Source organism: Mytilus trossulus, chromosome 11, assembly GCF_036588685.1.
Source record: "Mytilus trossulus isolate FHL-02 chromosome 11, PNRI_Mtr1.1.1.hap1, whole genome shotgun sequence".
Taxonomy (NCBI): domain Eukaryota; kingdom Metazoa; phylum Mollusca; class Bivalvia; order Mytilida; family Mytilidae; genus Mytilus; species Mytilus trossulus.
In genome coordinates this window covers 60580380-60601520 of record NC_086383.1, presented here as the reverse complement: position 1 = coordinate 60601520, position 21141 = coordinate 60580380, and the positions used below count along the sequence as shown (strand labels likewise).

The window sequence follows — 21141 nt, the reverse complement described above, 5'->3', positions numbered from 1 at the left end:
GTTGAAAGATGATTTAATATTACATAAACACCAACCCTCGAGTTCATTAGGAAAGTTGAAATGTCCTGTCTTTCTCATACCAATTCGATCAAATTCAAAGTTATTGGCAGAGTTTTTTATAATCATTTAAATTATTTATTTTATGAATATATGTGAAAATTCTTGGGAAAAAAGGAGAAGAAAGTTTTTAGATGAGTCAATGAACAGGCCAATTACAGAAACAATTAAAACATCCGTCTTTCAACATATGGAATTCAACAATACACAATACAAATGCCATATCTGTTTAAATTGCTGCAAGTCTTCCAAAAACAAATGTAATTGCATAGTTTCGACCAAACAAATTTGAATTTAAGATAGATATAAGTATATTGCGTTTCGTATTGTGAAAAACTAAAGGATAATGAAAATGTGCAAGTTTTTAAGACTTATATTTAAAAAAAAAAAGCAGACTTATATATATTTAGTTAATGTAGAACAACGTGGGGAAATTAAGGAATCACAAGATTTCCGTAATTAGACGGATCCCAAATCTCGCATTTGAGCATTTTATTCTTGATTTGAAGTGAGTGAGTGAGTGCCAATGAGACAACTCTTCATCCAAATAACAATTTAAAAAGTAAACCATTATAGGTTAAAGTACGGCCTTCAACACGGAGCCTTGGCTCACACCGAACAACAAGCTATAAAGGGCCCCAAAATTACTAGTGTAAAACCATTCAAACGGGAAAACCAACGGTCTAATCTATATAAACAAAACGAGAATCGAGAAACATGTATATATTACATAAACAAACGACAACTACTGTACATCAGATTTTTATGTGAATTTATTTTCCTTTGAGTTCGATTATCCCAGCCCCAAATTAATTATTTTTTTATTAAAACAAAGAAGATCTACTTTAAAATTTAAGTTATGTGCTCAACATTTAAAAGTGCAAAGATCTTAAAATTTTGGACTTAATATTCTCGAAGCACGGTGACATATAATTTTGAAAACAACTCGTCAAGACATATACTCATTCACTAAATTATTAAATGGCAAAGTACATGTAACGATTGCTCTCAATTCCTGTTGCTTGTTGTAGTGTTTTATGTTTTGCATAGTTCAAATGAAATGTACCAACATCAACAATGCATACCAGAGACGAATTGTCTATACATTTTTAACAAATGATTTTATCAATAATAGGAAGCAGGTAATTAAAAACAAGTATTGTAATAATTACATAATATTTTGATTAAACCAATATTAAAATTTTACCAATTTCAGCGTTTCTTAATCACTTAGAAAAAAGGTACAGGTGAACCTTTGGATTATATAAAAGATATCTTAATATTGTGTTTGGCAGAAACAACGAAAAAAAATTGTTTTGACTCAGTAAATATAAAGATCAACACATATATCGATTGATAGATAATCAGATATATTGATCGATACATCGATAGTTGAAAAGATCGAAAGATAGATGGAAGGATCGGTAAAAAGATAGAAAGATCACTGGCTTGATTCTAAAATGAATTGTCTATGGTCGGGTTGTTGTCTCCTTGACACATTCCCAATTTTCATTCTCAATTTTATTCTATAAAAGCCTTTTATCAGTTTTATTCTTACCTGGTTGGTGGAGACAGAAATGACTATTTGCAAGTCTTTTTCTAAAAAATAAAAAAAGATCGTTCAAAGTGGAGTTTACAAGGAAGTTTATAACAATGTTCAAAAGAGACCAAATGACATAGAAATTATCATTTATAGGTCCCGTACGACAATCAAGAATTAGCAAAACATGTGCATCTGAGTAAGTTTTAATAGGCCCCAAATGACAAATGCAAAACAATTTAAACGAGATTTATGTATTATTAGAATATAAGTATTCATTAATTTGGATGATAAATACAATCTTATTTTGCTGTATACTACACGTTTTGGAAAATAAACGTATTTACACGTTAAGTATACAGTTATGTTTTACCTTCGAATGACTTTTTATCTAGTCCGAATCACCTTTTGATGTCACCCAACAATGATGTTTTAGTTGTGACGTCATATGTTTTGAATTATAATGTCAAAGATTACAGGAATCTGTGTGAGTTTTCGTAATAGATGACAAATGGGCATAAAAGAGTAAATACGTTTAATGGCAACACTATATAAGTATGAAAACCCGCGTTTCTTTACTTTTTATCATTAAACCAATAAATTTTGGAACCATGATCCTCAATTCTAATGCAACAATGGTTGTAACATTCATTTTGATTGGATAACGTCAATTTCTTACATGGCATCAATTGACAATTGATGCTATGGGACGTACGCGCAAACGCAGACTGCATATGACAGATTTTAAAGACAAGTAATGTAAATACATGTATTCTATCAATATATATATATATATATATATATGATAGTAAAACTAATTTGAAAGAACGTTGATTCCATAGCAATCGTATGAACCACGTTTTTTTATTTTGATTTAGTACTTGTTATAATTTATAGTGATTATAATTATATGCAGATGTACAATCATCGATCATAAGTCCAAGTACCTACAAAGAACATGAATATTTGTCGTTTTCCATAGTGACACAATCGCGAAAAAAGGCAGTGATTTAATTTTTTTTGCAATAACTTGTCCAAGTGTTTGTATAAATGTTATGATGTCACTGAAATATGCTTACAATGTCAGTTCCTATAACTTGTTTATTTTAACAAAGTAAATTTGTTTAAAAGAATTTTTTGTTCCTTCGTAGAACAATGTATTTTAGTCATTCAGGTTTGACTATTTAATCAATATTGTGTGTTTATTTAAGAATGCGAAAAACGAAATTTACTAGACTGTGTAAAGACATGTTAAATAAGTATTGACTAAAAACCAACACATTATGTGTTCATTTACCTGCCTGCTCCATCACACTATGTGAATATGCACCGTTCAAGTAATTTCCGTCAATAAGCTGGATAGGTATGTCCTTTCCTGAAGAGTTAACAAAAGATTGCATTGAATTGTATTGTTGAGTTGATGCAATTTTAATTAAATTGCGTATAATACCTACTTGTATAGAGTCGTTTAAATCTGATAAATATATTGCTATTAATAAAAACAAATGTTTTCCTAAATCTGCAGCAAGGAAGAGGGCTCACATTGTTTTGACATACGGTTAAACATTCTACCTCAATTCAAATTGAAAACAATAGTGTGTCCATTAAAACCTCTAGCATACTGATTTTGATGGTGAAACATCTTTGACTTAGAGCTTATAAAAAAAAGAGGCATAATTGTATTTCAAAAACAATAAGTTTGTAGCGAGTGATAACATATTAATGAAATAGTGAAGTATTATTCATGTTGTATCGTGGTGTATATTGTTGTCAACTCGAAGGTTTTGATATAATTCATTTGATAGTATGACAGGCATATTAAATTTGATGTCAAAATTAATGTTGTAAAAAGCAAAAACATCAAAATAAGCATTATATATGTTGACGTTATGGTTTCGTTTAATAATCCAGAGTTACTAAATATACGACCAAAATTGTCTCCATAAGTCTCATTAGTGACGCTCAGATCATAAAAGTTACAAAGCTAAACAAGTACAAAGTTGAAGAGCATTGAGGACTCAAATTATAAAAGATTGTGCCAAATATCGCTAAGGTAATATATGCCTGGGAAACAAAAATCCTTAGTATTTAAACAAGATCACAAGTTTGTAAACTGGAAATGTATACACATGACCATAACATTGATATGCATGCGGTGTTGACTACTCTGCTGGTGATATCCTCCGGGACAAAAAGTTATGTCCTAGTGTGTAGTGATATCATAGATTTTAACGAACGTTATCAATGCGTCACTGGAAAATTAAAAAATTTTGGATTTCTTTACCATAAATTACTTGAAATGTTTGCCAAATTCTTTCATAAATACAAAGATTGAATTATATCATTTGGCTGGTACCTATTTTAAAACGATATTTCTCATACCAAATTTATCGGTAATAATGTACTAAAAGCGCGGAAATCACTATTTGACCCGTGTAAATTCATCGAACCTTTCTACAAACATATAAGTAAAGTTTAACGTTAATAATGTTGTACTTAGATCTTTGAAGATAGTTAACATTTTAACATTGGCACACATATCGATGTTGCCATCAGCTATTTAAAACATAACTAAATTTGTTTAAGTCCGTGGAAAACAACAAGATACTCAATATATGTAATAGAAATACTTAAAATATTGCAACGATAAAAACAAACAATCGTCATGAGGTTTTACTTAGTTTTAAGATATTTATTACGCAATTTTCAATCGTGGTATTGTGACATAGTTTCATCGCTTCATCGTTGATATTTTTTTTACATTTACATTTACATGTTACGTCATACATGTATATGTGAATTATAAAGGTAATATTGATATTTTAGACACAATATACTGATATCATCATGACAAGCCCTCAAATACAACTTTGGAAGATCAGAAAACCCTTATTTTGGCAGTAGACTCAAATTAAATAAATTTAATGAGAAATTAGATAAAATTTAAACTAAATTTTCAAATCTAGTGCAGGAGGTAAAACAGAGTCTCAGAAACAGGTCAGGCATTAAAAGAATGAAGGCAAGATCACAATGATTTACAAAGAGGTTTTGAGGCTATAGAACTCAATGTGCAATCTCTAGAGGTAGATAAGTTTGAGTCAATGAGCCAGAGTGTTGAGACTAACTTGAAAAATTTAAAAGAGAAGCAGTTACTTTTTGAAAAACACGACCGCAAATATAATGCTTTAATGTATGGCATGTCTAAAAAGAGTGGTGAAAACATCTGGAAAGTAATCGAAGACCTGATGATTAATTATCTAAAAATTGAAACCCTACAGTAGAAAGCTTCCCATTTGCAAATGCTTAAAGAACACCAGCTAGGCAGCATTCAGCAGAGAAAAAACGACCAAATCCCATAATAATTAGATTTATACATTATGCCGATAAAGAGCTATTTTTATCACATGGGTCACATTTAGCCGGAAAGAATATCCGCATTGAAGATGATCTGCTTTCATGCACGAGAGAAGCCCGAAATGAACTTTCAAAAATTGCATACAAGATTAGGTCAGGTGAAAAACTAGAAACACGCTTTCGTTACTCAGGAGTCACTGTGATCCTTGAAACACGCACTAGTTCAAGAGACCAGTGGCATTTTTGCAAGCAATTCCGTTGTTGCTAACTTGCATAAAACTTTCAAATATTCTGTCACATACTTTTATCACTATTGACAAATTTACTGACTTTGCTTCAGATATCTGCTTTTTGTCTCCAGTAAAATACATATACTAAGCTTGCACATTTGTACAAATATCTACAATTTCTAATGTATTTATTATTTCTTTTAAACATTTTAAAATACTACAATGAGTGTAAGTATATTTTAGTGTGTTGAATTGTTCTTCTATGTGCTTCTATGTGCTTTTAGTTTATGAGCTGGCATTTGTTAATAATTATGCAATTGAGCAACGGATACAATCCTAAAACTATAAACTTATATGTAACTCCAATTTAAATAGTCAAAAATACAGAAGATCTCGCTCATATTACTTTTAAATAAATAATTAAAATTGAGAATGGAAATGGGGAATGTGTCAAAGAGACAACAACCCGACCAAATAAAAAAACAACAGCAGAATGTCACCAACAGGTCTTCAATGTAGCGAGAAATTCCCGCACCCGGAGGCGTCCTTCAGCTGGCTCTTAAACAAATATATACTAGTTCAGTGATAATGAACGCCATACTAATTTCCAAATTGTACACAGGAAACTAAAATTAAAATAATACAAGGCTAACAAAGGGCAGAGGCCTATGAATCAATTAATATGAATCAATGAAAATAAATTGAAGAAAAAGGAAATAAATAGGGAATCATTTCTCTTTTTGAGACCACTTTCTTAATATGCATTTATATATTTAACTTTCATGTGGATATTTAACAATGGGCTAAAATGTTTAAAATCTTAATTGATAAATTATTTCTGAGAGCATAGTTATAGTTTAGGGTTGAACCCAAGTTGTACTTCTTGGCTACAGCCATTTTATTTATTTTTTGCTTTAGGCTTGACATGCTTACATTGTAACTGTTGAAACATGTTTGCAATTGCTTGTATTCATTTATATGAAAGCGCATACTGCCTAGTGCTAAAAGGATTTTTTGTGCTGATTTTTTCACTTGGTTGGTTATTTATTTTGTTATTGTAGTACATTTTGTACAATTAGTTTGCATATTTCTTATAAATAACCAACATACAGGACATATATACGAAAAACATTTTAAAGTGTCAAAATATGTGTCCATCTTCTAGTTATGATACCAATGTCTTTCTTTGGACAATAATGAAAAATGAAATAAAAATATACCCTAGGAATAACTAGAGTAATTATATAACACTAAAAATAAACTTTGTTTATAGCCATAACATTACTATACTGACTAAAACCTTGACTAAAACATATGGCTTGCAATTTTACAATTAATTTTCTCTTTGATTATTGACATTTCGTTTTTGAGTGGGTATACATTTGTTAGTTTTTTCGCCATTAGCCCCTTTCTTTGGAAACAGGTAATCGAAATTTGTTTTCTTTATAAAAAATCAGAAAACATATCATAATATGACTATCATAATTGTTGCCACTCTTGCTTTTTTTTTAATTTAATTTAATTCTTATGATGTTTGCACAATGTTTTATAAATATTTATTTATGCATGAAGGTAGATTTATATATCAACTTGTTTATTCATATATAATATTACAGCTTTGTGTTTTCATAGACAGTTCTATGAATCAAAGTGTAATTAAAGGAATAAAAATCATAAATGGAATGTTTGTGCTATATCTAAGCTAAATAAATGACTAAGGATTCATTAGATTTTTTCTCATACAACTGTTAAGGTTTAAATTCTAGAAAAAAACGGAGAGATGTGTTCTTATACTTGAAATCAAAGCTCTGTCATATTTACTGTCTGCAAGACACACACGTTACTGAAAAAGAAGAATCATTTATTAGAAACCAATGGGGAGGAGCATGCTTTCCTACTTCGTTTGCTTCAAATTAAAGAGGGGTTGCCATTTTATTTGCAAATGATCTTGAATATGAAATAAATAAGATAAAAAAAAAGATGATAATGGAAATTTCCTTGGTGAAGATATTTCAATTGATGGTAAAAATATAACACTTGTTAATTTATATGGACCAAATAATGACCCACCCTCTTTTTATAATAAAGTTAATGAAATAATAGAAAACTTTAATTACCAACAAGTTATTCTGACAGTAGATTTTAACTTAGTTCAAAATCAGGCATTAGATGCATACAACTAAAATGTATCTAAATATAGATAATCCACGATCAAGAGAACAATTTTTTTGAAGTTATTGAAACTTATGATATAATTGATCCTTTTGAGAATACTACCCAGACAAGACACAAGATTTACACTTCTTGGGATAAATTTCTCAATGGATATTAAATGGAAAATTTAAACTATAACCCCAGGCTGAAAGAAATTAAAAACATTATAAAAAACTTTTACTAATAAAACTCTCTCCCCAATTGGAAAAATAACAGTAATAAAAACACTTATAATATCAAAATTAATCCATCTATTCCTATCCATACCAAGTCCAAATAGCACAAAGCTTAAACATTTTACTGATAAAATATTTCCTGTATCTGTGATAACAAACCAGATAAAGTCAATAGAGACACCTTATCCAAACCGCACAGTTTATGAAGACTAAAAATAAAAAAAATATTGAAAAATATATAAAAGGTCTTAAATTAACCTGGATAAGAAGAATCAAAAGAAATAATTCAAAACTAGTGAAACTATTCCTCTTTTCAGAAAATTTGAATGTTTTGGAAATGCAATTTCTTGGTCCTTATACAAATTTGAGTAATCTATTTTGGAAGGAAGTATTTGATGCTTGGCAAGATCTTCAAAATGTACAAAATAACTCTCAAATTAAAACATGCCCTTTATGGAAGAATGATGGAATACAGATTGGTAATCATTCAGTATTATATAAAGATTGGACAAAAAAGGGGTTTGGCTGATCAATGACTTTTTACTGGAAGGTGAAAATGTGTATGACTTCTGATCACTTTGATAATGTATATAATATCAAAACTATTTTTCTAACATATCAAGGCCTAATTTTGGCAATAATAAAAGTATTTAAAAAAAATATCAAATATGTCCAAATGACTTTAAGAGAGAAAACGGTCCAGTTTTGCACTAAATGTTAAAGTTTGTTTTTAAATCCCAGAAAGGTTTAAACGATATGTATAATATTTCAAATGGTAAAAAGTCAAATCCTAAACAAAAATGTGAATAAAAATGGTAATTAATTCTCAATGAAAACTTCAATTGGAAAAATATTCATGTATTGCACTTTTAAATTACAGAAAATTCAAAATTGTAGTGGTTTCAATATAGAAAACTACATCGAATTTTAGGCACGAATAAACTACTCCTTAAAATAAAAATAAAAAATACAAATATTTGTAGTTTTAAGTTCGGAGGGGTCGAAACAATAGAACATATATTCTTGACGTGTTCATATATATCAAAATTATGGGGAGAACCTTATAAATATTATAACTCCTGGATATTTGAGAAGACAGAAATAGAACTAACTTTAAATATTTTAACACAAACAGCTAAAATTGATATAAAAAACTTAATACTTCTGTTAACAAAATTCTACATTTATAGAAGCAACTTATATATAGAACAAACCAATATAATAGCACTTCAACGGAAAACCTATTAATAGAACAAAATATATTCTATAAAAATAAATTACTCAGTAGGTCAGAAACTATTGGAACCCCTAGACTCCTTTACTATCATAAAAACAAAAAAAAAACAAAAAAAAAACAAATAGATAGATATAGGAAGTTGTGGTGTGAGTGCCAATGAGACAACTCTCCATCCAAATAACAATTTAAAAATTAAACCATTATAGGTTAAAGTACGGCCTTCAACACGGAGCATTGGCTCACACCGAACAACAAGCGATAAAGGGCCTCAAAATTACTAGTGTAAAACCATTCAAACGGGAAAACCAACGGTCTAATCTATATAAACAAAACGAGAAACGAGAAACACGTATATATTACATAAACAAACGACAACTACTGTACATCAGATTCCTGACTTAGGACAGGTGCAAACATTTGCAGCGGGATTAAACGTTTTAATGGGCCCAAACCTTCTCCCTTTTTCTGAAACAATAGCATAACAACACAACATAGAAAAACATACGATAAAATATCAATTGGCAGACTTAACTCAATCAATCAAGACTCCACATATAATGTATATATATTTCATATCTAAACAGCCTCTGTCTTAAAATAGTATCAAACTAAAACAGCTGTGTTTATTAAATATATTATATATCTTCTGTTTAGTGTATATATAACTAGTATGCTTTCAAATGCGTGTAACTTATTATGTTCATGTGCAAAAAGGAAAAAAAAGAAATTTAATAATAAAAGCAATATATATATATTTTTTCAAAACCTGTGCATTTGTTATACCGATTATAAGGTCTTTCCACTTTTCATGGAAAGACCTTTTGTTTTTCTTCTGATTATTAGGTCTTTCCACTTTTCGTTGAAAGACCTTTTGTTTTTCTTCTGATTATTTTTTTTTCTTCTGCCGTCTGGGATGCTTTTTTGTTTTACAACATATCGAATGGATGTTTGGCCAACGATGTTGTTCAGTAACACTTATTTTTATAGGAGTTATCTCCCCGCGTCCCCTTTTTCTTGTTATCGCTATATCTCTAAAACCGTAAAAGATTTTTACAAACTTTTTTCACCAAATTGGTTATCTACTCTTAATAATGATTTGTTTTGATTTGACAGAGGTGATCAGAAGACATCTTATAGGAGTTATTTCCCTTTGAAAATTTAAAATGAACGATATGTTGGGTTAATTCATACAGTATAAGTTGTAAAGGCCTACAGTCTTTTCATATAAAGTACTTGGTCCATATAAAGGGAGTTGAGATCAAGGTCAAAGGTCAAGGTCATGTTATAAATTTTGAATTTTGCTTGTTATCGTTATTCAAAAGAAACTGTAACAGTTAATGATACGATGTGTTTGCCAAATTACTGTTTTCAGCAAGGGGCAACTTCAACCCAAATAAGTCGAAGTGTTTTGGTCAACCCTTTTAGGAGTTTTCTCCCCTTTTGTATTTGAAATCGATATTTCTCTACAACCGTACAAGTGATTGACCTGGGGTCTTTTGATTTGAGATCACTGACCTATGACCTTGAAATTGAGGTCAAGGTCAAAGGTCAACTTGACGTTCTAGATTTTGACCTTTGCTTTAAATTTGTTTTTTTTCATTATAAAACAATAAAGTCTTCTGCATATACCTATAAATCTTATTTTTCTATATCAGTTCAGGTACCAAATTACATCAACACGGAGTGACCCTTTCTTACGTCTTTTTCTAAATTTCAATCTTATTATCGAGGTGGAAAGACCTTCAATTGTTCTCTGAAGAATTGGTTTTTAATTATGTTTGAAAATCTTAATGGCAAAATTCTTTTTTTTTTAAATTACTGACATGGTACAATTTTTGTTTTATTCAAATATTGAAAATTGAATGTATAATTCTAACATGACTAACAAATACTAACAACTGTATAAATATGTTATTTACTAATGTTAACGAGGCCGGGATATGGTACCGGTACTTGATGTTTGAAACTAACAAATGTACACATTTCAATAAAATATGATAACTTTTTTTAAAAATCAAGTCAAGTCTTCTTAGACTTTCAATGACGTTAAAATACTAAATCCCTGTAATTTGTTTTGGGTCATTTTAGTCTCTGATGCTTGATTTTTATTATTAATTGTGTTTGGTCATTAACTGACTTTCAGTAAGTATGAGTACTCCCAAATCGTCCACTCTTGTTAGTTTAACCTGTTCATACAATGTGTAATGCTTTGTTATTTTTTCTGTTTACCTTTTTTTTTAAAGATTATAGCTTGTCTCTCTATTTCATATATATACCAGCTTTGATAAGTGTTTAGTAGGTCTATTAATTTCCACCTCTGTTTTCAAACTGTGCACCATTTCTAATTCAGGAAACTGATGTTTAATAGTTGTTATTTGTTGATGTGATTCATAAGTGTTTCTCGTTTTTCGTTATGTATTAAGACTATTCCGTTGCTTTTTCTCGTGTGTGTGGTTTTCCACTAGATTTTGGAAGTGCAGTGTGAACCAAGACTTTGTGTTTTGACTGTATTTGACAGATGGTGGTTTACGTTAACAAACTGTGACTTGGATGGAGAGTTGTTTCGTTGGCACGCATACCTTCCTATATATATATATATATATATATATATATATATATATATATATAAAAGTCTATAAAAAGGACCAACCAGCAAATTTACTATGTACCGGATCGTCTTGAATAGGCGATACTATGCAGATAAGGAAAAAATTATATCAGTCTAAAGATTTGCACAACGGTACTGATATAAGGTGTTATTAAACGAAAATGTTGTTATAAAATCGTGTTGACAAATATTTCGGCTCAACAAATGGCCTTCTTCTTGTGTCACAAGTTTTAACAATACTGATACATAATGTATAAGGTGTGAAAATAGATCAGGTGATAATACAGGTAAGTTTTGGTCGATTGATTTTAATCCTGAATATCATAATTTAAACAAAACACTAAAAATCAATATACGTGACTGTGTATATTAACAATTAAAATAAGTGAAACAAAACTGTTAGTATTTCTTATTGATGCCGTTTGGGTGATGTACATTAAGTTCCTTTATCCAAAAGCTTTCCCGAACCTGTCGCTGTGCATCACTCCAGTGAATGTTCTGTTCAATCACTAAAATTTTCATGCGGTTAAAGTCATCAAGTTTGTGATCTGACTGTCTGAAGTGCTGAGAGACTGGAAGAAGTGGCTTCTTAGATATATCACTCCTATGGCCATTGAGGCGTTTGTGGAAAGGCTGCTTTGATTCACCAACATATTGGAGGCCACAAACCGAACATTCTAGTATGTAAATAACATTCATACTTTTGCAGGTAACATTGCAAAATATCTTATAGTTATTTTCGGTTGCCTTACTGTGAAATGTTGACGAATGCTGCATCTGTAAACAGCATTTGCAGCGTTTTTCTCCACACGAACGACATTCTCCAGGAGTACTTCTATTATCAGACACTTCAGCCCGCACTAGTAGGTTCCGTAGACTACTAGGTTGCCTAAAAGCTATTATTGGAGGCTCAGGGAAAATCTTGGACAGTTTGGAATTCTTTTCAACTGATTTCCAATGCTCACGAATGACACCAAAGCTGTTTTTGAGAGATGGGTGATAAGTTAGAACACATGGAGTCCTTTTGCTTTTCTTTTTAACTTTGTATTCCAATAGTTCACTCCTCGGAATTGACTCCGCTTTCTGAAAGCTTTTTTTGATATTTCTGTGTTTGTAGCCCCTTTTCTTCAAGCGAGTTTCAAGTTTACGCAGTTGTCTTTTAGTTGTTTCTGTGTTGGAGCATATTCGCTTGACTCTAAGTGCCTGACTGTATGGAATGCTCTTGGTAAGATGAGCAGGATGGCAACTTTTAGGGGACAAATATTGATGAGTGTCAGTAGGCTTAGAATATAAATCTGTAGATATGATGCCCTCTGTGAGCGAACTTGAAGTATCGAGGAAGGCGATTTTGGATTTAGACTTCTCATGAGTAAATTTGATACTTGGATGTATGTTGTTGGCATGAGTGATAAAAGTGTCTAAATCCTCGTCGCTGTTATTCCATTTCATATCCACATCATCTATAAATCTAAACCAGGAAAGCGGTTTTTCGATGGAAGTTTCAAGGAGTTGTTTCTCTAATTTGCCCATAAATATGTTGGCATATGACGGAGCCATTTTGGTGCCCATGGCAGTTCCATTTACTTGCAAATAATGATCTCCATCAAAAGTGAAGTTGTTTTTCTTAAGTACCAGCGTGAGCATTTTGACCAGGCATTCAGTAGGTGGATATTTCACTGGTCTGGAATTCCAAACTTCTTTGCATGCATCGATGCCATCTGCATGTGGAATATTAGTGTAGAGGGAGGTAACATCCATGGAAACAAGAGTCGTGTCGGAGGGGAGTGGGTTTAAGGCCTGCATTTTTCTAAGATAATCGGTTGTATCTTTGATGTGAGATGGTAAGTCTTCAACATGTTGACGAAGATGGAAGTCAACAAATTCCGATATTTTTTCCGTCGGATGACCGTTCGCTGAAACTATAGGTCTTCCTGGGTTATTGGCCTTATGAATTTTAGGTAATAGATAAAATCTGCCCGGTTTTGGGTTTTCTGGTTTCAAATATTCAAGAGTTTTGTCATCGATGAAACCATCGGCATGCATTTCTACCAAACTATTAGTAATATCTCTGCTGAAAGATGTAGTAGGATCAGAGTCTAGTTTTTGGTAGAACCTTGCATCGCTAAGTTGTCGTTCAGCCTCTTGAATATAGGCAGTTTTATCCATGACAACCACTGCACTGCCCTTGTCTGCAGGTTTAATAACGATATTGTTGTTAGATCGTAAGTTTTTAAGTGCAGTCCGTTCTTCATTGGTAAGATTGTCAAAAGGTTTATTGTTATTTTTAGTGTTTTTAATAATGTCCGACTTAAAGTTATCAATAAAAGATTCCAAGGTAGCATTTTTGCTCGGTCTAGGGATCCAAGAACTCTTTTTAATAAATTTGTAGTTGTTCTCTTCTTCTGAAATTTCTGAGTACCCATCCGCGCTTATTATGTTATCCTCCTTCGACGCGAAATATTCCTTAATACGTAGACTTCTGGCAAAATTGTCAAGGTCTTCCGACAATTTGGTGTCATTGACAGGAGCAGGTAGAGGACAGAAGTTAAGTCCTCTAGAGAGAAGAGATTTTTCCGAGTCCGTTAATTGGTGTTGAGAAAGATTGACCACGATGTTGGAGGGTGAATCAGTCTTTTGAGGTCTACGTTTAAAGCGTCTAATTCGTTTAGTCTTTCTCTCTGATGGTAAGGAAGGGTGTGTGTATTCTATGCCATCCCTGCGGAATTTTCGTTTTTGTCTTTCACTTAAGTTGTTGGATTGTATAGTAGTTATATCCTTGAGACGAGTGTTGATAGCATCACAATTGTCAGATGTTAGATCTCTTTTGCAGCTATTCAAAATGGTGTTAAACTCGCCAGTGAGAGTTTTGAGATGTCCTTCGCAGTGTTGTTTGAGGAGGACCACTAACCGCTTTGAACAATGGAAGAGGGTTTGGTCCCATCTGCGAAGTAGTGTTTTGGATAAAGAGCCAGGTGCTTGTGGCTTGATCTTGATTTGTAGTCCGTTAGGAATACGTTCATTAAACTCGTAGTTAATCAAATTAGATAAATGGTGTTCAGTTCTAATTTGTTTTTGTTTAATAGCTCTAAGTTCTTTAAAATAATCATTGATGTTCATGATATAAGAGCTAAAAACTTAAATTTGCTGGGATTATGTGAGTAACATGATACAGGTCATTCAGGGGGAAAATAATATAAAAGTCTATAAAAAGGACCAACCAGCAAATTTACTATGTACCGGATCGTCTTGAATAGGCGATACTATGCAGATAAGGAAAAAATTATATCAGTCTAAAGATTTGCACAACGGTACTGATATAAGGTGTTATTAAACGAAAATGTTGTTATAAAATCGTGTTGACAAATATTTCGGCTCAACAAATGGCCTTCTTCTTGTGTCACAAGTTTTAACAATACTGATACATAATGTATAAGGTGTGAAAATAGATCAGGTGATAATACAGGTAAGTTTTGGTCGATTGATTTTAATCCTGAATATCATAATTTAAACAAAACACTAAAAATCAATATACGTGACTGTGTATATTAACAATTAAAATAAGTGAAACAAAACTGTTAGTATTTCTTATTGATGCCGTTTGGGTGATGTACATTAAGTTCCTTTATCCAAAAGCTTTCCCGAACCTGTCGCTGTGCATCACTCCAGTGAATGTTCTGTTCAATCACTAAAATTTTCATGCGGTTAAAGTCATCAAGTTTGTGATCTGACTGTCTGAAGTGCTGAGAGACTGGAAGAAGTGGCTTCTTAGATATATCACTCCTATGGTCATTGAGGCGTTTGTGGAAAGGCTGCTTTGATTCACCAACATATTGGAGGCCACAAACCGAACATTCTAGTATGTAAATAACATTCATACTTTTGCAGGTAACATTGCAAAATATCTTATAGTTATTTTCGGTTGCCTTACTGTGAAATGTTGACGAATGCTGCATCTGTAAACAGCATTTGCAGCGTTTTTCCCCACACGAACGACATTCTCCAGGAGTACTTCTATTATCAGACACTTCAGCCCGCACTAGTAGGTTCCGTAGACTACTAGGTTGCCTAAAAGCTATCATTGGAGGCTCAGGGAAAATCTTGGACAGTTTGGAATTCTTTTCAACTGATTTCCAATGCTCACGAATGACACCAAAGCTGTTTTTGAGAGATGGGTGATAAGTTAGAACACATGGAGTCCTTTTGCTTTTCTTTTTAACTTTGTATTCCAATAGTTCACTCCTCGGAATTGACTCCGCTTTCTGAAAGCTTTTTTTGATATTTCTGTGTTTGTAGCCCCTTTTCTTCAAGCGAGTTTCAAGTGAGTCTGATAATAGAAGTACTCCTGGAGAATGTCGTTCGTGTGGAGAAAAACGCTGCAAATGCTGTTTACAGATGCAGCATTCGTCAACATTTCACAGTAAGGCAACCGAAAATAACTATAAGATATTTTGCAATGTTACCTGCAAAAGTATGAATGTTATTTACATACTAGAATGTTCGGTTTGTGGCCTCCAATATGTTGGTGAATCAAAGCAGCCTTTCCACAAACGCCTCAATGACCATAGGAGTGATATATCTAAGAAGCCACTTCTTCCAGTCTCTCAGCACTTCAGACAGTCAGATCACAAACTTGATGACTTTAACCGCATGAAAATTTTAGTGATTGAACAGAACATTCACTGGAGTGATGCACAGCGACAGGTTCGGGAAAGCTTTTGGATAAAGGAACTTAATGTACATCACCCAAACGGCATCAATAAGAAATACTAACAGTTTTGTTTCATTTATTTTTATTGTTAATATACACAGTCACGTATATTGATTTTTAGTGTTTTGTTTAAATTATGATATTCAGGATTAAAATCAATCGACCAAAACTTACCTGTATTATCACCTGATCTATTTTCACACCTTATACATTATGTATCAGTATTGTTAAAACTTGTGACACAAGAAGAAGGCCATTTGTTGAGCCGAAATATTTGTCAACACGATTTTATAACAACATTTTCGTTTAATAACACCTTATATCAGTACCGTTGTGCAAATCTTTAGACTGATATATATATATTATTAACATTCCTAGAATATATAATTATATAGATCCTGAATTCGGTTTAACAGGTGTTTAAGCCTGTAAAATGTCATTTTTATAATGCGTATTAAAGAAAACATTTTTGTTTCATAAACTGAATGTGATCTTACCCTTTGTAATAATGGTTATTTCAAGCATTTCTTTCAAGTTTTGTCATAATCAGTTCAATAGTTTGAGAAACATATAGTATAATGAAAGACGACATCTACAGCGATTCCAGCAAAACTTCTTCGACAAATTCAAACCAAGCTGCATCAAGATATAATATAGTGTGGACCACTAAATGATCATAAATACCACTAACAGACCTCTTTGCCTTCTTTATAAGGTCTCTTTTGGTCAATTTATAACTCGCATGTCCTCAAAATTTTAACTTGTCAGGCCAAAAGACAAACATATTGGGGTAACTTTCATTCATTTATGATAGAAATGTTATAAGAAATGAGTAAATGAAGTGTTTTAGCAGAATGAACAATCCGTATACAAGTTTATTGTTTCAAACGAAGTTTCAGTAAGTCCTTACGTAAACATTAAATTATGCTGCGTTCCAGATAAAAGCAACAAAAGTATACCGCTGTTCAAACATGGTAAATACATGGACAAAAAACAAAATCGGGGTAACTAAACTAAAACTGAGGGACACGCTTTAAATATAAGAGGAGAACGACGACACCATATTAAAATGTAACACACACAGAAACATGATAAGCATTAGACAAAATCCGATGCGAATAACAAATGTAACATCAAAACCGTGACACGTCTTTTAGTAATGTGAATTCACACTTAAATATAAGAGAAAACAAACGGAAACACAACGTTTAAATGTAACACACAGAAACGAACTATAATATAACAATTGCCAGAGAGGGACATACAAACCTTCTCTTTGAGTGAGAAATTTGTTGTTGCAGCATTAAAAATAATTTCACTTACTTGTAGCTATAATTTTTTAAAAGGACGTACTAGGAAAATGCTCTATCATAGTAGAATATCAGATATAAGAAGAAAAAGACCCCCCCCCCGCTCTTTCTGCCAACTGAATATTCTATTTCAAGATAATTTTCTCATACAATGTGTTTTGGAAACTCAATCGACTCAGAATTTTTTTTTTTTTTTTTTTTTTTTTTTTTTTTTTTTTTTTTTTAATATTTCACTTGAATAGCAAGATATTTTACATGAGATTACCAACAAGGTCAAAGGTGCATGTACAGCTTCCCATATTAGGTGCAATACCACTATTATTTTTCCACTATTACATGTATTAGTCTTTGTTAAATTTTCCCTTTCAAAAAAAATGTGCAGACTTCTCTTTTTTTCAAATAACGAAATACTCGGCATGCGTAAAGTTTTACCCAGTCCAGTACTATACAAACAAATTATCATTACTGGAAGCCAACCAGTCAAATTTATTCTCTTACTTATTTTGTGTACAAGTTTTGGTAACCATGTAACTCCAAGTTTACAAAATATTCTATAGAATTCACAAATAAAAAAAAAGCGGTATTACACCTATTAGAGATATTGGAACGATTGAAACAATGCATTCTAAAAGTCACTCATACAATATTGAAGAGTATATTTTTGTTATCAACCACAATTCTTTGTATTTTATGTTGATGTGCATATCTTAATATCTACAAAAGTTACAATAGTGATAAATGAAATCGGAAACGTATCTTAATATAAATTGATATTAAGATTGTAAAAACTTTATGATAATAAAACTGCTGGATATAAAAACATGCATTTTCAAAGAATTCCACTCATCAGATTTTGCATTCGTACATCATTATCATTTCACTAATATTTCATTATAAAAATTATATCAACATACCACAATATGCCTTTGTATGATTTACATTGGTTTCGAGCATGATAACGACTAGCTCCTTCCGTGCACGATTACAAAACTGTGTATCCTGAAATATATAGCGTGTGCAATCGTTATCAACATGACGAGTGTCACATGTGGAACATAATATGTTTTGCCCTTCTTTGGGCAGTCAAGTTTTTAATGTGGTTCTTGTTTAACATTTTCTAGTTTTCAACGCTTTTCTTTTTCATGTTTTTGCTTTTTGTCTTTTATCATGACATTGGTACTTTGTTTTTAATGTTTGCGTTATATTGTCCCTTTAACATATAACACCTTGTTTAAACTGATTTTATTCATGATAAGTGTTCATAATTGATACGAAGGGAAACATATCATTTCTGTATTACGAATTTCTAAATTACGCGTACTTTTATGATGCCATACACATAAACACCGGTATTTGTTTTTGCATTCTAATTGTTGTGATTACTTAACGGAACAGCAATATATTAAATGATATAATTAAATTTTGAAATTGAAATAGAAAATACAGCAGGTAAACTTAAAGCAAGAAGATTTCAATCATCGTTCAAGCTTAAACTTTGTATATTGTAATTTTATTTTTGTTACATGCATTTGAATATTTAGGTCCATCTATTTTCGAGTAAGAAATTCATGAAAAATATCTGAACGAAGGTACTACAGATGTTTTGTAAAATAGTAGGATAATAAATCATATTCATTTCATAACAATTAACGAACTATATGAATGCTATAAATTAAATGCACATTATATTTTTACTTGTATTACCATATACCTTAATGAAATTATGATTATTTAAAGCATCCTCTAGAATCGATTGTCTGTTTTTTCGAGTCTCAGATCTGTTCAATATTGCTTCCTTCATAATTGAGCATTCATCCATGAAGCACGTAGAAAGCTGACAATGACTACTTATTTTATCTATATGTGCTTCCAATTTGTCCCATATATCAGAAAACTCACGTCCTGTTACTTTACGTTGTTGGACAGCAATTTTTGTTATCTGACTTTGGCATTCTGATACAACATTCACTGATTTGAATAATGGACACACTACACCCAGAATCAACAAATTCATCGTATTGTCTAGGCAGGATATAGTTATATCCTTAGATGCAAATAAGCAATGTTCACTTTCGTTTTCATTCATTTTGACATTTTCTCTACGTTCGAACATGATGTCCCACTGAGCTTTTGTAAAACTTTTAGTTTCATGTTGGCTATTAGAATTTACATATATTCTGTATAACATTTCTTTATGACTATTCAGAATATCTTTTAGACTTTTATTCAGCAAACAACAATCCCAAAACATGTCAAAACAGTAACACTTAAGAATTGTGTCGATAGTACTAACAAGAAGATCTTCCACTGTTATAGTCGAGGATTTTCTTAGAGCACGTTTAACGTCTTCAAAAAGCAGGAAGTTAGTGTTTTGACTGGCTAACCAATCGAGTATATATAATTGTTTGTCTATTACACGTAGGTAATGGTCAAGTAAGTTTCGTTTAACATCTGTTCCAATGTGGAAGATAGACATCAGCCTGTTGTATTTTTCGATCTCGTTGTTATTTGTGTTAGCGATCGTCATATTTTGTTCTGACATCGTCCTGAAACATACATAAAGTTTGTTCAAATAGACTAAAAAAAAAGGTATAATATAAACGCCAAACTCCCCGGCAAATTAAAAAAAATTAAGTTAACGCTATCAATCAATGGAATAAGTACAACCAACTACCATACTCGGTATTTGAAAAAGGAATTTTACCACGAAAATTGTGGTTTAAACCTGATTGTATTGCTTAACTTCCAACTAGCTGAAAAGCTGTACTACAAATATTGAATGATACAATAGGAAAATTTGTCTTTAAATACGACCGATACGCCGAGCAGCAATTTTCCCTGTCAAGAAAGTTATCGCCATTGCATAGGTGACATAATTTATGACCTCATACTGCGATGCGTATTCTGATCATACATGAACAAATCAACAGATATCGCTATTCTAGTTTTGTATCGCTTTTAAGCTCAACCCAATGCCGGAACACTTTTGTTTTTTGCTGTTGATTTGTAATAGTGAAAGAGTGATATGTTTTTTCAGTGGTGACGTATATTCAGATATATATTATTGCGTAATATTTTGTTTTCGTATTTCGTATGTCTTGCCATCTCGATTAGACATTGTCCAAATCAAGACAGAAAATTTAATGACATAAATCAATGATAATGTTGTATGTGTTCACATAGGTTAGGTATTGTAGTTCCTCTGTCATAGAAATCAACAAAATTCATTAAAATTTAATGAATTGATGAATAGTAAAAATATTTCTGATCTTAACAACTTGTGCAAATTTATAAGACTGATAAATATTTATTTAGGCTCTCCTGGGTAATTCATGTACTTGATATCATTTAGTTTAATATCTAAACCGTAATATATGATATGTATCTCCCTCTTGCTTTCGTGTAATTTATGTATGTCTGTACATATACATGTACACTATGTAATTATTGTGTGTATCTCTATACAACAGTAATTTGGTTTGTTGTGAAATTAAGATATATAATATAGTCGTTCTCTTATATAGGACAATCTGATTGAATGAATGCTCTTCATTGTTATATTTACCCTTCAAATTTGAGGAAAAATGAGCTCTTTAAACTTAATTTAAGATTGACATTTAAACTTGCCACTAGCTAGGTATGATATTCTTCAACTGCGTCGTAATGACAAATATCTAAATATGAATTTAAACTTGAACTTAACGTAT

At 31.6% G+C, this 21141-nt stretch overlaps 1 protein-coding gene across 1 annotated transcript in view; it reads right to left on the bottom strand.

Moving 5' to 3' along the window:
- Positions 1 to 19997, bottom strand: part of LOC134690213 (uncharacterized) — a 56376-nt gene extending 36379 nt beyond the window's left edge. Inside the window, exons 1-4 of the mRNA XM_063550188.1 lie at positions 19146 to 19997; positions 18349 to 18433; positions 2895 to 2972; positions 1616 to 1656 (exon numbers count right to left, since the gene is read on the bottom strand). Coding sequence (XP_063406258.1) covers positions 1616 to 1656; positions 2895 to 2972; positions 18349 to 18433; positions 19146 to 19976 — 1035 coding nt within the window. The 5' untranslated portion in view covers positions 19977 to 19997. The remainder of the gene's footprint in view (positions 1 to 1615; positions 1657 to 2894; positions 2973 to 18348; positions 18434 to 19145) is intronic.
- Between the last annotated feature and the right edge of the window lie 1144 nt (positions 19998 to 21141).